The 18,907-nt window shown below is 38.9% G+C and overlaps 1 protein-coding gene across 2 annotated transcripts in view; it reads right to left on the reverse strand.

The window, feature by feature from the left end:
* The window catches only part of prickle1b (prickle homolog 1b), a 48,047-nt gene that overhangs the window by 11,537 nt on the left and 17,603 nt on the right, over positions 1-18,907 (reverse strand). Inside the window, exons 1-2 of one of the 2 annotated variants that reach the window (XM_041781113.1) lie at positions 5,862-5,960; positions 758-955 (exon numbers count right to left, since the gene is read on the reverse strand). In XM_041781113.1, coding sequence (XP_041637047.1) covers positions 758-955; positions 5,862-5,876 — 213 coding nt within the window. In that variant the 5' untranslated portion in view covers positions 5,877-5,960. Of the gene's footprint in view, positions 1-757; positions 956-5,861; positions 5,961-18,907 lie in introns of those variants that run through there. The other variant, XM_041781114.1, reaches the window with a different exon arrangement.

An 18,907-nucleotide genomic window follows, 5' to 3' on the forward strand; every position in this document is an offset into this window, starting at 1 on the left:
TTTTAAGGCAAAAAAAATCTGTCTTAAAATTGAAAATGGCACATTAAAATATGATATAAATGTCAAAATAATAAATTGAAAAGGTCAGAATTTGAAATAAAAAGTGAAAATATTAAATTGACAAAGTCAAAATATGAGATTAATTTGAAATTATAAGTTGAAAAAGCCATAATATTAGATAGCCTAAGAAACAGGAAGCTGAATATCAGCGAGGACGACACTACAGGGCGTCCACACCTAGCATCAAGGTTTACCACATGATGTCCAGATGCCAAAAATGGATGTTAATCTGCATTAATGCCAGGTCTAAACAGATTAATAGGAGAAAAAACATCTGGTTTAGGTCACATGGGTGGGCAGTGTGGATGCAGCAGCCTCATTGAAATGGGGGCATTGGGAAATGATATTTATCAGTGTGTAATATCAGGAAAAGGTCTGGAACCTTTAAATAGTCACTGGTGGAGATTTGCGGAGCCTGTGCTTCTAGAAAGCACAAAAATTAAAGTGAATAAAATCCCCAGCCAGATGTTCGGTGACAGCATGTGGCACCACTAATCTGCTAGAATGGCAAAGAGAACAGAGCGTCTGCACACATGACCCTGTCTGAACCTAGAGCACCCTGCTGTACCGACAGGTTTACACACTGTTCTAAATATGCTCCTGTTTTCAGCTCTAATGTCTTCCGGCTTAGTGAAGTCTTACATCTACTTCTGTCAAGATAAAGACTTTAAGAAAATGCAGCAGGCTGAGGTTGTACCTGCTCAGGCCTGAGTCCTGGTGGCACCCATGCGTACTCCTCCAGCGCACACCCAGAGTCGTCATCGGACGTGGAGCTCCTCTGGAAGCCCACTGAAATCTTCCCCATCTTCCCCCCGGCACGGGGCTCCATCTCAGGGCCACGAGCAGAGGGACGCTCCCCTCTTTCACTGCGCTCCAGATTCATGGCACACCGGCGCTGTGGACACACAAAACAAAGATTTAGTCACTAAAATCCCCTCTTTTTTTTTTTACTAAATAACAGCACTGAAAGGGTTAAATAATCCCAAAATACAGAAAAAAATGTTAACAAGAGAACAAAGCACCTTTAAGAATGAGCAAGAGAGACCCAAGGACAGTTGTTCCTTGACATATCCAACTAAAATGATATTTTCCATCCCATTAGTGCAGTTAGTCATCCCCTCTTTCATCCATTACAGCATTATACTTTATAAAGACTTCAAAAATCCACTTGTCAACCTTCAAAGGGATCTAAAGTCAAACTTGGGGTGATTTATAATGGAATATCCTTGCAGAATTTTCCATTTGGGCACTTATTCAACCACACATGACTTCAGCGTGTGTTCAATACATATCTAATACTGCTTAAAAGAAACAGGGTACCTCTGTGAGTTTGCAGGCTTTGTGTTAAATTTAAGACCTTGCTGGATCATTTTACTGCATAACTGAGCGAAGGTGCACTGAGTGCATTTCTTTTTACAGTTCCTCTAACTTAGGATGTTAATGCTGTTACATTCCAGCTGTTCCCCACCAAACATCTGTCGCACTTATCCGTGTGCTGTGCCTTCCACTTAGAGATTGAACAGCAGTTTAGAACTTTTATTGGAAATCACTCCAAAAGAACAACACATAAAGTGGTAATTCAGTCTTAAAAACAGTCTGCAAACACCCATCCTCAGCTGCATGTTTCCCTTGTCTTTAAAAGCTGATAACACTAGCACTGTGACAAATATAGGGATTATCCAGTCTTGTCGGTGTGTGTCTGCCACCTTCAGCAGCAGCCTTCTTATCCCAGCAGCCTGATAACACACTTAAGTGTTGAAAATGCCACTTGCCTTGTTCTGCTCAGCTCAGCCTCTTTGACATGCAAATATCTACCAGAATAGAGCTTGTTTGGGTGAAAACAGTCAGAAAGTTCACACAAGCCCTCCAAACTTTAAAGGTTTGATCTTCGACACAAAGGCAGCTCTATGAGGGGCGTTACAGCTTCAATTGACCAACATTATGACTGTTAACTGTGTCTTTAGAGCAATCGAGCTATGCTTGTTCCAGGTGATAAGCAGGTTCTTAGGGACCGAGTGAAAATTACCTGGCTGAGGAAAGTGGGTAAACTTATGTCCCATGTTTTAGACAAAGATTATCATCATTGCCAGGCCTCTATTAAACGCACTGTTTATGTCAGTAGGGAAATAACTGATTAGTCCTAACAGCACATTAGCAGTGAAATGAAGAGTTACCAGAATGATCAACCAATATCAAGTAAAGAAATTGTTAATATTTGATGTAATTGATATGCAAATATGTGTTTTGTTCATGTTAAAACTGTTGTATAAATGTAAAGGTTGTTTACACAGCTTCACTTTACAGCAAAAAACTCCAACACAGTCTGGCTGACGATGGCCACGCTCACAGACAGTTCATCTGATACGCCACACATCTCAGAGAGGAAATACTCAATAAAACTTTCAAAATAAAATCAGATTAAACTTTTGTTCGGAGTTAGGGTTAAGGTTAGGATACCAAAAGTTAAAAACCTGACAACAAAATGATTAATAAAGCCGCTTAAAGTAGCTCCATTAGCTGTGTAAGCTACATGGATTACAAAGCTACGTATGATAATAATGCATAAAAAATCAAAGTTGTTGTTCATTATTAACATATTCAAGGTTGTGATAATTCCTTTCAAGGAAATCCAGTGTAGTATATAAAAACATTTTGTGTTTTTTTATATTACAAAATCAGAGGTTTTGCACTTCAGCATTTAAAGGGTTATTCCCTAAAAAAAAACAACAATATTTGATATTAATGATCAAGTCTGAGCTTGATTTATAAATGTAATACAAAAAAAAAGTTCTCAAAAGTTGAATGATTTTTTTTTACTGCATGATGCCCATTTTTGGAAACTTATGCCCCGAATGTAACAATTTATTCAAATCTTACAATAAAGAAATGCATAAAAAAAAAATCAAAGTTGTTGCTTTTTATTTACATATAAAAGGCTATGCCTTAAGGAAATTCAATTTGCATGTAGTGTAAGAAAAATATTTAACATATTGTGTTTTTAATTCTTCAAAAAATAGGTTTTTGTTGCACTGAGACTGGCATTGAAAGGGCTAAATCTCTAAAAGAAAAACAATTTTTGATATGTGTGATAATGTCTTAACCTGATTGAAAAAATCAAATTCAAAAAGATTGAAATAGTTGAGTGTAAAAGTTTTTTATTTACTGGTATTTATGTCTGGCATCCTGTTTTTGGCCACTCTCAGTGTAACATTTCTTTAATCATAAAAGTTGTTGCTAATTATTTACATATTCACGGCTGTGATAATCCTCTTAAGGAAATCCAATCTGCATTTAGTATATATAAAATGTTTCATATTTTGTTTCTTTACCCTAAATAAATCTATTTTTTTTGCACTGAAACTGGCATTTAAAAGGTTAAATTCCTAAAAATTAGGCAATACTTGATATCTATGGTTAAGATTGTTTTTTTTATGTAAAAAAGTGAAAAAAAAAGTAATGTATATCTTTATCTTTTACTTCTATGTATGACATCTATTTTTGGCCTCTTACACCCAGACTGTAACAATTTAAAGTTTTTCCAATTAAAAAAATACTGATGTAAAAATTGTTGCTCTATACCACATTACTGAATTTGAAGTATCAGTCAAAATAGTAGCTTTTCAGTGTTTTTCCAAAATCGTTCAGCCCTCATACTAAAAATACTTAAATATTATATAAATAAAATAAATCTGTTGAAAAAAGTCAAACTTCCCCTCTTCAAATGCTGTGGTTGTGACTCGTAGAAATGTCACCTCTGCCTCCCTAAAAAGCCTCAAGCATCAGGTCAGCAGCCCCAAAACAAGAGCATATTAGCATTCCCATGATTAGCATACAGTTGGAGGAAGCCCAGGGCCTCAAAACACCAAATTAACCAGATTAGAAATGTTAACAGTCAGAGCAACGCTCTTATCACAGAACAGAGCAGTATGTGACTGCTGCTTTGTTCTTCTGGGACTAATCTATCAGGTTTTATGGTGGGATAGATAATGTTATCACTCAGAAGCTTTTATTTATCTGTTTGGTTTGAGCTTGTCTAACCAGGTTAAGACCAGAAAGTGATGCAAGCAGATAACGGCTTTTTTCTCCACAATTTGAGCCACAATGATTGTGTGAGAGTTTAGCAGCTTTGTTTCATCGAGGCAATCCCTCTTAAGGTTATTTTGACTTTTTAAAATGTGGCTGATGGATTGGTTTACTGAGAGGTTCAAAATAAGTTTTTTAAATTAAGCCTTTTTGGGGGTCCAAAATAACGTTTGACCAGGAATTTGATTCAGAAGCTGCCTGTTGTGATTGTAGGACTGCTTTTCTAATGGAAATGTTGTTGTTTAATCAGTTTATGAAAACAAAACAAGAAATCTGTTGAAAAGAGGATCTTTTGAATCAAATTCCCTCCAAAATAAAAGAATTAATAACTTTTACCACCAGCAATGACAAACAAATCATCAAATAGGCTTCCTGACGACACAAAACAAGTAAAAATCATGAATTTCTGCCTGACAAAGTTCTTAAATCAGTCCACTCTGCCTTTAAATTCCCCTGCATCCCAACAGCAACCAGGGAAAAGGTGACTGTGAATTCCTGAGCCAACGTACACATCAACTCACATTACACCATGTCACCTGTTGGCGATAACACAATGGCCGTCTTTGTCCAAAACAAAAACAAAACGTCCAACCATTCCTCCTTTAAACCCAGGCTGCAGAGGAGAAGTGACAGGCGGAGGTTAACGGGGTTAAAGAGGGAAACTTTTTTGAAAAAGGCATTTAAGGAGTCACAACACTGGGTCTGTGTAAACACAGGCCTGATGTAGCGAGCTAACGGTCTGAGACTCTCCTTCACAGAGGAATTACTAAGTCAAACACGGGTTATTTTCAAAAGAAGGCAAGCGTTGCAGACGTAACTTCCGAATTTACTGAGTTTAACCCTTGCAGATTTGCAGACAGAGTCAGATTCTCTTGTATTGAGATGGTGGAGCAGATTTAGTGAAATTGAAACCAAAACAGTCCAGAAACTAATTTTTCTAAACTTCAAGGGATTTAGTGTAGAAAAACCGTTAAATTGCAAAGTTCAGAGGCCAAAGTCATCGCTCTTTGACCGGTGAAGAGTGTTGTTCTAAGGCCAAATGGGTGTCAAGGGGCGCACGAGAGATTTAACACAGCTGGAGTGAGACCACACAAAAACAGCCTCTACATACTCTGCCTTTAAAAAGTATTCAACCCAGTGGATGTTATACCCTTCTATTGATTATACAGATCAATCATGGTCAATATAATTTGGCTTTTTTGACCAAAAAAACCTCTTTAATGTCAAAGTGAAAACATATTTCCAAAAAAGTAACAAGTATTCCTGTCTACCATTACACCCTGAAGACAAAAGAACACTCCAAAATGGTGCTTTCTGGCCATCAGACAAGACGGCAAACACTGCACATCACAAAAAACACACCATCCCCACTATGAACCACAGTGGTGGCAGCATCATGCTGTGGGGATGCTTCTCAGCCAATACTGGAGGGCTTGTAAAGGTACAAGGTAAAATGAATGCCAAGACCTCAATTTAATAGAGAACTTATGGCTGGGCTTGTAAAGGGCTGTCCACATATCTTTATTTGACATTACTTTGTAGAAATCAGTTTTTACTCTGACATTAAAAATTGTATTTTTTGTCAAAAAAGCCAAATTATATTGATCATGATTGATTTATAAAACCAATAGGAAGGTAAAACATCCAAGGGGGTATAGTTCTTCCAGATTCTACTGCATGCAGCTTTAAGGAAGTGTAGTCATGTATTTTCCTCTTACCTCTAGGAGAAGCATCGCTCTTCCCTCTTTCTCATAAAGCTCTTATTCACATCCACAGTCTCCGGGTCACGCAGCACTCAAGTTTTGGCTACATGTCTGCAGCATCAAACTAAAAGGATCCAAGCTTTAATCAGACCCAGATCCCATTCATCCAGGGAGTATTCCCCTCAACGTCTCAGTTTTTTTGAAAGCCAACTGCAAGAAAAGCCCGAAAAAAGATGCAAACAATCTGCAGATCTAAAATTTCAAGGTCCAAAGAGTGAACGAGAGGAGGGCAGAGAGGTGACGTCTCTATCTGGAGTGTCTCTGATGCCTGTGAGTGTGTGGGATTGAGTGGTTGTATGTGTGGAGCAGTCGGCCCCTCCCTCATTCCTTCCCTCCAGAGCAAATCCCCTGCCACCACACTTCAATCACACACTCTTCAGAGTCAACACCCCACCTATCTCGACACCCCGTCCTCCGCCAGAGTGACATCAGGCCCTTCAAGCCCACCCCCAGGTCTGAGGGAGGATTCAAGAGCAGGAGATGACATCGCCTCACAAACACGTTTTCTCTTGTCTGTCTTTTCTGATATCTGGGTCTGCAGAAGTCAATCTCAAACTCTGATTTTACAAGTAGAACTAAAGGTTGCCTTCCTTCAAATCACAGAAATCTGGAGTAGTAAGTGTCACCAGTTTCCCAGCTCTTTTACTCTTTCCAGGACAAATTTCAATCAGTAATGCAATACTTGTCATGGCCTCCATTGCCATCACTGGTTCATAGTCAAAGCATTTAGGTGCAGTTTAAATTACTGAGTTAGTTCAACAAAAACTGGACCTCTAAAATGCATGGAAACATTACCTTGGTAACTCAATTAGGACTGATTTCCTTTTGCATGTAAAAACATCTAGTCCACCACACTGGACTAGGCATTCTGGGCATGCCCTACAGTGGCCACACAATTAGTAAAAAAAGTGTTGAAATGTGATTTTTAAAGTAGCAAAAATGGGTTATGTGTGGCAAAAGCATGATAAAAGTGGCAAAACTGGGCATAGCAAATGGTGAAATGTGATTAGAAGTGGTAATATAGAATTAAAAAAGAGGAAAACTGTTTTCCTGTTAAATTTTTTGGTGGAAAAGAAATGAGCGTACGTGTTGTACACCAAGTATACAGCTGCATTTCAGATAGTTTCTGCACTGCTGACCTCTTTGCTTTCTTAAGATAGAAGCATCGGAGACGGCAAGGTCAACTCTCCTCTTGTGTTCCTCCAAAGACCCATGGCTCTTTGGCCTGAAGCCCAGGCCAAGTTTGAAGGGCCAATATCTGCCTATTGTCTGGGATAAAGCCTCTCATCCTCTGACATGTCTTCTATTCACGCAAGGGCATTCCTCACCCACTCTTTGTCTGTTTCTATCATTTCGTCTGTCGCAGAGATAAAGGTTCTCCTCACTATCCATCTGCCTGAAATACAAATCCCAGAGCTTTAAGGATGCATATCTAGATTTGTATCTCTGGAAACAGTGGAGATGTTTTGCAGAGTTGCGCCAAGACTACTGGAAGAACTTACGGCCTTCCTGAAAGGTTAACCCTCTGACTGGACTGCCAAACTCCTCTTTGTGGATTTTGAATAACTGCCAGGAAAGAAGCCTGTGCAGTGTGCTGAATGTCCAACTTTATCTTTCTTTTCAAAGCTTGTCATTAGACGTTTACAGCAGGTATCTAAGCAAGAGACAAACAGCTTCGCTTCCCGTCTCCCAAAGCACACTGTGGTGTTGTCATGGGAGAGGGTGTCTTTGTCTGCTGGACAATTGAGTAAACTCATTTGTCATTTTAGCCTCCTAAATGAAGCCGTTGCTAATTTGCAGTCTTTCAAAATGACGGATGCTGCACAGCTTGCCTAAACTGTAATGAAGTTCCACAACATATGAAGGACTGTAAGCCCTTTTCTCATGGAGGGTGGCTAATTTTAGGGGGAAAAGTCATCACTTCTTCCTCTGCCACATTGTCAGGAGTTTCCTGTAGTGAAGTGCTCGCTGACAATAATGCCATTGTGATTGGCTGAAGTGAGAGATGAGGACAGGGGACCCCTCTTCTCTCGGTCATTCAAGCCTCCAAAATAGGAAGGGGGCGGCTTTATCAGTGACAGGGCGAGCAGACGGATCCTCCGCGTGAGAACTTCTGGAGATGGATGAGGCTGACTTGAGGAAGGATGGTCAATATTTAACCCAGATAACTTTAAAACATGGGGAGTTTAATTTCAGAAAGATCTATAGGAAGAACTCAGAGAGAAACTAAGGGCCAACACAGACTGATTCCTCTCAAGTCAACAGTTTTGAGTTTGGTCCTGTCCTCCAGCTCACTCTTTTCATTCATGGCTAGTGCTACTGCTTTGGTTCAGCTACTGGGCTCCCATTTGTATCATTTTTGGTCACAACAGGAGCAAATATTTACACAAAAGCAGCGCCTGTCTCTTTTTTGGTCATTGGCAGAAAGTTTTAAAACTTGGTATGAATGCTTGCAACATTAGCATGGAAGCTAGCCTCTTCAAAGACCAGTGTATTCTCAGGAGTCGGTAGTGACCCAAAACAAAGCCAAAAGGAGAGTCAGTGCAAACTTACATACTTTTGGATTGTACAAAAAGAAATCTCCAAATCAAGGCTTATGTTGTACTTTTGTAATCTTTAATTAAAGAGGATAACTTTGTTAACTTAGAGTCTGACACACTGTCGTACTAAGTCGCCAAGAAAATCAGTATATTCAGTTCAAGTTGGCATATGTCTTTCCAAAAGTACCACAGTGTTTTGATACCTTTTGATCCTAAAGTTAAGCTCATATTTGTTGATGACTGCTTGCTATTTTTTGAAGAGCCATCCGTAAAGTTCCACCAAAGGTGATGATACTCAGTAAGTTTAAATGCAAAGTTAAGTTTAACATTTATATCCAATTTCCAGTTTTTATTTTTGTACCTGATGTTTGATTCCTACATTTAGAGCAAAAAACTTGGTTGGTAAGACTGATTCTGGAGCTGAAGTCAAGCTACATTTAAAACTTAATTTGGCAATTAAGATGGACCATTGCTTATCCAAGCAGGATCATCAGTGTAACAACTGGAGCGTTTCTCCCTCCACTACTGAAGGTGGCGATATGTCACCTTTCAGTGAGTTGTAGCCCATTTCAATTAACTGTATCGATGAAGGCAGACAAAACTTGCAGTACTGTCATTGTCTTTCTCTCTTTAATACATATTAATGCATGCTATCCCTATCTATCCCTATCTGAAGGCGTACGACAGTTTGACTTCTACCATCCTTAGCATTTGTGCTCATCAACCTCTTGGTCAAACACTGAACCAAACGCCTTTTTTCTATTTGACTGTGCAAACAAGTTAGCAAACAGCTAACTGGTCATACATCAAACAATAAAGACATGGACGAAATTTGTAGTTCTGTAAACTTCTCACGTTCTTTTCACTTTTCCACCCATTTTGCCACTTTTACACTGTCCACCACTTTTTGTGCCCATATTTGCCACGTTTAATCCTTTGTTTCCTTTTTCCACCTATTGTTGCCTCTGATGGTCCAGTATTAGCATCAGTATTGACTTTTCTCCACTTTTACACCCATGTTGCCAATTTTAACCACATTTCACTATTTGCTATTCCATCATTGCCTCTTTTGACCAATAACTGTCTATATTAATGCCTTTTCACCACATTTCACCATTTGCTTTGCCCAATTTTGCAACTTTTATCATATTTTTGCCACTTTTAAACCCCTTTTATGGCATTAAAAAAAAACAACCATTTAACCACCTTTCCCATCAATTTCTGCAGCTTTAAAGCCACTTATAAAACCTTTTCAACACTTTTTCTGACCGTTTTGTTACTTTGAACCCATTTTTGCCACTTTACACCTGTAGTTGTAGTTTCTGTTTACCCCTTTTCACCACTTTTCTCCACCCTTTTGCAAATTTCAATCGCATTGCACCTTTTTCTATTCTGCTTTTTGCTACTTTTATCAAATTTTGCCATTTTATACCTATTTTTCCTACTTTAAAAATCCCATTTAACCACCTTTCTACCCATTTTTTGATACTTCAAACCCATCTATTCCACTTTCAGCTGTTTGTTGCCTCTGTTGACCAATAATAACAATAATAGTTGAAACTATTAACTGCTTTTCACCACTTTTTCCTCCCATTTTGCCACTTTTACACACTGTCTACCAGTTTTTTGCCCATTTATGCCAATTTTAACCCATTTTTGCTACTTTTACAATCCCATTTCACTACCTTTTCCAACACTTTCTGCCACTTTTTAACCCTTTCCACCACTTTTCTATGCCAATGTAGCCACGTTTAACTGCATTTCCCTATTTGCTATGCCAATTTTTGCCATTTTTACCGATTTTTGCCACTTTCTGCCTGTTGTTGCTCTTTCACACCCATTTTGCCAATCTTAACCCCTTTTCCCCACCTTTATGCCCATTTTTGCCAATTCTAGCCTCATGTCACTATTTGCTAGGCTTGTTTTTCCATGTCAGAGGATGAGAGGCTTAGTCACAGACAATAGGCAGATATTGGCCCTTCAAACTTGGCCTGGGCTTCAGGCCAAAGAGCCATGGGTCTTTAGAGGAACACAAGAGGAGAGTTGACCTTGCCGTCTCCGATGCTTCTTTCTTAAGAAAGCAAAGAGGTCAGCAGGGCAGGAAGTATCTAAAATGCAGCTGTATGCTTGGTGTAGAGGGTGTACGCTCATTTCTTTTCCACCAAAAACATTTAACAGGAAAATTGTGCCCCTCTTTTCTATCATTAATCAAAATTTAAATGGGTCTCCTCCATTATTTGACAAACATTTTCCCATTAGGCATACTCTGAAAAGACAATCAGCCTGGTCTCATTCACATGTCTGAGGAACTAACAAATGGAGGGTTTATGCAGTGACCTTTGAGCCCTGTTGGAACAAATATAACACAATGCAAACATGGAGCACAACTGCAAAGCTCCCCGAAGATCTGGTTCAGTTTTAGATTTGTTATGATGGTGGAAACTTTACTTGCCAGTTCAAATTTGACACAGCAAGACGGACTGATCCAACCACAGTTCTGTAAGAGTGAAAAACATACTGACCTTAAACTCAAATTCTGCTTATTTCAAGAAAGCACTTTTGGCTGATATCCAGCATTCCTTTACAATATCAGTCTAAGCTTTAACCCAGGCAAGTCAGAAGCAATTTGGACTGAGACCTTTTGATCACGTCTCTCAGAGGACTTTCTGAGCAGAGTTTTCTTTCCTTGGCAAAAGCTCGGACGTGGGGGTTCAGACAAGATCTACTGACTTTTTCCTTTACTTGAAACCTAAGACCAAATCTTGGCTACACACAAAAACACACTCTTACACATGCCAGGCACACTTATTCACTTCTCCTGGCTGCACATTTCATTTATCTATTGGAACAGAAATCAACCGGCCTTTTCTTAACCTCTATTGTGCTGAGTAGACACGCTCATTTCCATAGTGCTGTGCTTCATTTTCATTTATGATAGTCATTGACACCTGGATTCTACAACAAGCACTGTGTTTCATCCCCAGGGGGCATGAGGGAGTTTAACAGATCCCTTTAAATGCAAATATCAGGGGACATGTCGTTCTGGTTGTTTAAAACGAAAATCAACAAGGATAGTGACATGTCATGACTTGTTGGAGGACAGTTGGTTGAAAGAGCCAAACAGAACATGAAGATTGTTCCTGATGTTAGAGTAGCTCGCTGAAGAAAAGTTTACCTTAAGCTGAGTAACTTTAAGACTGAAGTCCATACACAGTGCCTGTAAAAGGAATGTTTAATCATTTTTGTATTTATAAATCAATCATGAGCTATATGTTACAGCGTCATTTAGCAGAAGCTTTTATCCAAAGGAACTTACATCTGGGACAGGTATTCCTGACGCTGAGGACTTTGCCCAATGGCCCACACTGGACACTAGTGCTCTGACTAGGGTTTGAACCCCCAATCTCCCATACCACAGTCAACAGTGTAAATCACTGAGCTATCCAGCAAGAAAAACAACAAACATCTTTAATGTCAAAGTGAAAGTGAACAGATTTCTACAAAGTTATGTCAATTAAACAATAATATGTAACGTAAAATAAGTGATTGCATAAGTATTCACCCCCTTCAAAGGGGGACATCTGTCCAGTCACTGGTCAGTATTCCTGGCTACCATTACACCATGAAGACAAAAGAGCATTCCAAACAATTTGGAGAAAACGTGGGAGACTCCGTGCTCGAGTGGACTGAAGTTCTTTTATCTGATGAAATGAGAATGGTGCTTTTTGGCCATCAGATGAGACGCTATGTTTGACAACCAACCCTGCACATCATCACAAACACACCATCCCCACTGTGAAGCATGATGGTGGCAGCATCATGCTGTGGGGATGCTTCTGAGCAGCAGGCCCTGGAAGGCTTGTAAAGGTGGAGGGTAAAATGAAAGAGGCAAATCCTGGAGGACAATCTTATTCAGTCCGCAACAGAACTACAGCTTGGGAGAAGATTTATTTTGCAATGACCTGAAGTCCAGAGTGAAAGCGACACAGATATGGTTTAAAGACAACAAGGTGAATGCTCTGGAGTGGCCAGACTGGCTGTCATGACTGCAACCAAAGGTGCATCTACTAAATACTGTTTTGAAAGGATAATTATTTATCTAATGACTGAATTTTCTTACATGATTGTATTTAAAGACATTACTTTGAGGAAATCTGTTTTTTTTCTTTGAGATTCGAGGGTTTTTTGGTCATTTTTTAGGGTCAAGTTTGACCGTGATTGATTTATATAATCAATAAATGGTCAAACATTGAAGGGGTTAAATACTTTTTATAGGCACTATATTTGATTGCAATTTAACAAACACTCCAGTAAGGGTGCCATCTGGTTACAAGATAGTTGGAACTCAAACTTAGTCAGAATGCATGAAACAAACTGTGCCAAGACTAAAAAAGTAGTAAAGGAAAAACTTGATAGTTTTTCTCAAAAGCCATAAAAAAAACTGTACAAATCAAGTGAAAGCACACTCTTAAGCCACAAGAAAGTCTTAAAACATGGTTAGCCAAGGCTTTCAAATTAAAGACTTCGAATCTCAAATTGGAGATCTCAGATGTGGAAGTTAAACTCTGTTATCCTATGAACACTGACCCCATTTCCAAATGAGTAAGAGTTGTATGGAAAAATTTCTCTGGGGGCAATGTGCCATTTATAAGGTCCACATTCACACTGCCTGACAAGCTAGCTCAAATCTGTTCACAAAAAGACGATCAGCTCCATCATGTCTTATTAAGCCCAATTCGCACCAGTGTACCCCTTTCAGTAGCCATTGGTACCAGGGGATGTATCTTCAACCCTCTCTGTCAGCCCACCAGCTCAGTCTACTGTGACTCAGATCCGAGGAAGTATCCCTCAGTGATCTCACCAGTTCGGTGTTAACTCTCCCTGCCACTTCCAGACAGAGTGTGATTCAAGTTTCGGGCCATAAAACCTATGACTGGGATTTGCTAACCACCACAGGGTGTTACCTACACACCTCTGGGACAATAGGGGCTGCAATAAAAGTGCTGTAAAATACAGGAAATTGTCACCTAGGTGGGGACTGGGTTGTGAAGCTGCGGTTTCAGAACTCCACTTATACCATTTTAAAGTACAATATAGACTTGGCAGTGGAATTTGATGACAAGCTTTTATTTTAGAGATTGCAGCTTGGTGACTAAAAGGTCAGACGGTTTGGTTCGCCATTGTGGACCACGTTAAAATATCTGAAAAGGTACTGGAGGTTATCACATGAAAACTTCTGGAGATATTTATGGTCGCAAGAGGATGCATTCTCAAAAACTATTGCGTAGATTGTTGCCAAATTTGGTGCAAATATTCACATCAGCTATCCAGATATATTAGTAATGTTCATGATCTATAAATCCAAATTCTAGCGCCATCATCGGGGCAAGACTTCAGTTTTCCAAATACTCCTGTTGATGATCACATACATGGGAACCATAAACACTCACAACAACCCTAACTTTAAATCTTTGCATGCTAATTAGCATGGTTAAGTGCTCAACTATGGTGGTAAACATTAGCATACAACATAATACCTGCTTAGCATGAGCATGTAAACAGTGCTATTGTAATGCTGTCATTTAGCCCAATTACAAGTGGTTCTCTATTTTCATGTGTATTGGGTGGGTTGTTTCACCAGTGTGGGGACACTTAGCAGCTACCTTTAGTTCTTCAGTTAATAATCAAGACCCCCCTTTTTGCTAGTAGTATAGCCCCTGTTCTCCATCCAAACTGCCCCTTCAGTCCTAAAATTGTCAGTCCCTGGTTTCCTTAACCACCATAACTCCCTCACCTTGATCCTGGTTACAAAAACAGCTTCTTTTCCTCAAATTTCCATTTGCCATTTGTCCAACAAATGAGGTTTCCCCATCTCTAATTTTGCAACAATTCTTAAAAAGGCTACTCAATGACCAGTCAGGAAAACCTAGTGTAGTGATCTTGTTCAGTGGCTCCAGACCTGTACACTGATCTTTGGGGGCGCCAAAGATCTCAGGGTGGCACTTGGCCCCATCTTATCTGACTGTGTCAAAAATAGATAAGCAAATATATTTATTTTAATAAAATCACAATGTAGGGTGGTGAACTCCTGCCACCCTAAAATACGAAAAAAAAAAGATTCTTTTGAGAATATAAGTCATTAATTATTAAGGAAAAAACCTGTTCATTTCAGGGTTGAGTCAAACATTTTCAAAAACCAAGATAAAAATATTGGTTGGGTACCTCCACTTTATAGAAAAGTACCTTCTTAGTCCAGATAATAATGATAATGTGATGATTCAGGGGTTAAAATCACAACCTTTTACTAATTGATTACTCTCTGTAGAAAGAATCATTTTATTTGGCCCTAAACTACAGAACATGTGCAAGCAAAACGGCTTCATCTGGTTGGATTTTCTTCTACGTAATCGGCTATTTTTGACTTTTTAAATAAATCTCAGTGTTAGTTCATGCAGGGCCTCAAAGTCATACGCCCATACTTGATCAGCTGACGGCCAACTGATCCCAAATATCTCCGCTTTTTTTCTCAACACAGTGATGCATTTAAATATGACGTACCTCTAACTAATCCCTGCTTGCATTAATGCTGATGCACCACACTGCTGCTGGCAAAGCTTCACCTCCTCCACCCCAGCCTCCTCCTTTATAGCATAGAGCTTGTAGCACCCTCTTATTCAGATTAATGCTGCTACAGATTAACTGCTTTTGAACTAATTTCATTGTATTTAACACACATTGTAATAAATGTATCTATCCATATGGGGGTTTCTAGTTTTGCACTCCCTGGAAAGTCAAAGCATGCTGCTTGATTAACCCAGAGTGCATCTTTTGAGCAGAGCCTTCACCGTCAAGTAAAACTGCATATCCATTTTGCAATAAAATGGTTAAATGTCTGATGAGTGTTCCTGAATGAATCTAAATTCATTCAAAGTTTTGGTTCTTGTAAATCTGTGTAATAATGGATGGGCTATACATAAATCTTTTGGCAAGTTGTTGAAAATGAAAACTGTTAAAATTGCTTTTTAATTTTTCCAAGTAGATCCTTGGAGATTTAGCTTTTCTTAGATACAAGTTAAGGCGGCCCTAAGAGAAAAAGGTTGTGAACCACTGGCCTAGCACATCTTTAAGTGAGTGAGGTTTTCAACCCCAGGCAGCACTGAAAAGAAGCTATCAGATGTCTATTTATTCTCCTCTGTAACTATAGGAATTTTAATTTGTATAAAACATGGCAAAACAAAAATAATCATTGCCTCAATGCAGCTACTGTTCAGCCTTTCAAGGCTGTCTGTCAATCTTTATTGAGCTCCTGGTTCAGCCTACATCCTAGCATATGAAATCCATTATTCTGATGTTTAAGTGGATTTTCTGTAAATCCCATCACTTCTCAGTGACTGATTTCACCATGTTGAGGAATTATACTATTTCAGTGCCACAGGTTGTCAAAAACAGCACAGAGCATGTCTAGATTAAGTCATTTATTATCATTATTTGTAATGATTTGGCAGGCTCTACCTCAAACTACTAAATACGAGTCATTACCTGAATCAGACTTCATGCGAGTCCTTGCTGGGCGCTCTAGGCTAAAATGTCTTGCCAAGCTAAAGTATCCCCTTGGATACAAATGGTTTCATCAGACTGCTGGGTAATATATCAACTGTGGAAAAACAAGGATGATTGATGATATTACCCTGCATTTCAAAATAATGCTAACTGGATTGCAAAGATCACTGGTGATGTTTTTACAAAGACAATGGGACTAAACATGCGCTGCTGTGCAGGAACTACAGTTATACGTGTTTCATAATGGCCCTAATTCTTTATATATGCACCCAATCAATCAACCAATCAGTCTGTATTTGTACAGCAAAAATTCATAAAAAAGTTTATTTAGACTTTACAAAGAGGTCAGGCCTGGATTGTACTGTGTTATATTATTTATATAACCATAACCCACAATGATAACAACTCTAGGCAACATTATTAATTACGGCTATAATGCTAGTCATGATGGTTACGTTAATTTCATTGCGTCAGCATGCCTTAACGTGCAAGGTTCCTATTAAACTTAATGGCTTGTGGGACCAAGACAGTCTGACGGCAGACCGTTAATCTGAGAATCCATCTCTGCCAGAATGAAAGTGCCACAATTTGCCAGTAGGGGAGAACCAGGTTGGTTGTCACACTTTTTACTCTAGTGTGAATTGCTCTACATCAAAATATCCATCATTAGTCATTCCTACATTAAATTGAAGCTTAAGGTGTTGGCTTGAAATGTGTACCCCCTCATTTTCAAACTTATTGAAAGAAAGAGGTAATAAGCGATCAAAGACACCCTGACACTGTGTGACAACCAACCCCATCACAGGGATGGTTGTCACACACTATGGGGTTGTTTGTCACAAAGTTGTTTTAACCCTTTAAAGCCTGAACACACAAATTATAATGAGAAAATTCTCATTTTTTAGAACAAAAATGTTTATTTAACTTTCTACTGAAATCCAAAAAAATCCAAGTTTCCATAAAATTTACCATACATATTTTTTGTATCTCATTTGATACATTAGATGTTTTTATAAGTGATAATCCACTTGAGGGCATTTTTATCATTTATCAGATTGTATTCAGAATTTTTTGTAGTAATTTATTGATCATATTGATTAGATAGAGGTATCATAAAAGTATGTATCAAATATGATACAACAGGCTTTAAGGGGTTAATGGGAAAATCTTAAAAAGGAGGCACAAATTTGAAACTTTAATTGCACTGACAAGTTGACAAACAACATAACTTAATGCATCTTAACACAGAATGAGCAAAGAACATGAACAGGAACATTTTTAGGCCAGCCTATAAGCCAATAGCAACATAAAGATCAAAACAAATAGGCCGTACAATAATAGCCTACTTAACTAGGCTACACGCATTCACTGTGATGGTCCGTGCACTCAAACTAAGCTGGGCTTGTGTGCGCACTGGTTTCACATCCAACACTTTTGCCATACCTCCCCTGAACGGCTGTGACAACCAACCCCAAACAAAATGTGACGACTGACCCCAACTGGATTTTCTTGCTAGCATCAAGGCTACCAAGTTAGCTAGCTAACAGCAATCTAAAGTATAGCTTTTCCTTTACATGTTTTAAGGTTCAAAATTGTTGTTTTTTTAAATGAATTATATAAAACCGAGAAGAAAGATGCTGAGTAATATTTACAATTTGACATGAAAAACACAAAAAGTCCTCTCACCTCAAGTTTAGCTATCCTACTCCAGAGATGACTATGTGAGAATTAGTCCCAATTCTGGACATTTCCATACCAAATTTTGGAAGACAGCACCCTCTGGTGGCGAGATATATTAAGTGTGACAACCAACCCTATTCTCCCCTACCAGCCAATCAGCACTTCAGCCTGGGTACCACTGACACAGTGAGCGTATGGCATCACTTCCTGTTTTCCTGTTTCTACTGTGTTGCTATGTGCCATCTGTCATCCTGCTAGAGCTAGGGCTGATTGGTACATTTTTACATCTTTTGTGGGATTGCCCACTGGTTTCTCCATTGTATTCCAGGGTGATGGGGGAAGCTGAGGAGTGGCTGTACCAACGGTTGCCTAGTTAATGACGTCTTTGCCTTCTTGGGGACAAATCTGTTCTTCCTGCTGGACTTTCATGGGCACGATTTGGGTTATTTGAAAATAAAAAATAAAAGTAACAGAACCAAACTAAGAGAATAGTTTCACACTAGCCACATAACTGGATTGGTCTATACATTTTAGACACCTTTCCATAACTGTAGTACCTTTTAGAAACAAAAGGGACCTTAGTTCCTTAGCTGTGTGTGTGTGTGCTTAAACACAGGCAGCGAAAAGTCTTGTGCAGAGCATCCCACTCTAATTTGATATTGTTAAGTGATGCATTCCTTCTTTAATAAAACACAGAGGTCACTGTAAGCACAGCTACAAAGCTGTGTTTGTGAGTTCTCTTAATAAAATGCCCAGCTGCTGCTGCTGCTGCAATCACTGCAGCTCTCTAACAGTGATTACACTCCACATAAGAGACCAGGGGGATATTTATAACTGAAACAGAGCTGAGTGACAGGCCGATCATAAAAATGTCAGGAACCAGATTTTCTTGTTTTTGTTAGCAGAACAAATGCACTTATCACTGCAGTTTGCTTCACTTGAATGGATAGAAAAGGTCATATTTGGGCCACTGATGAAAGGCAATAAACAGTAAGATAAACACTGACATTTTCCAGCTCCTCTTTAGTCACAAATGTTCTGTTTCCAGGGCACAGATAAAAGGCAGAAAGACTGCTATAAAAGATAGCTAAGCTCTTGTTCTTGTTGACAGGAAATTAAAAGTGAAACACTCCAGCTGCACTCGTCAGAATAAACTTATTTTTTATTTTTACTGGCCTCCACTTCACTTTGAACTAAGCCTGAAGCAGAGTTGTTGTTCCT

Source organism: Cheilinus undulatus, linkage group 23, assembly GCF_018320785.1.
Source record: "Cheilinus undulatus linkage group 23, ASM1832078v1, whole genome shotgun sequence".
NCBI lineage: Eukaryota > Metazoa > Chordata > Actinopteri > Labriformes > Labridae > Cheilinus > Cheilinus undulatus.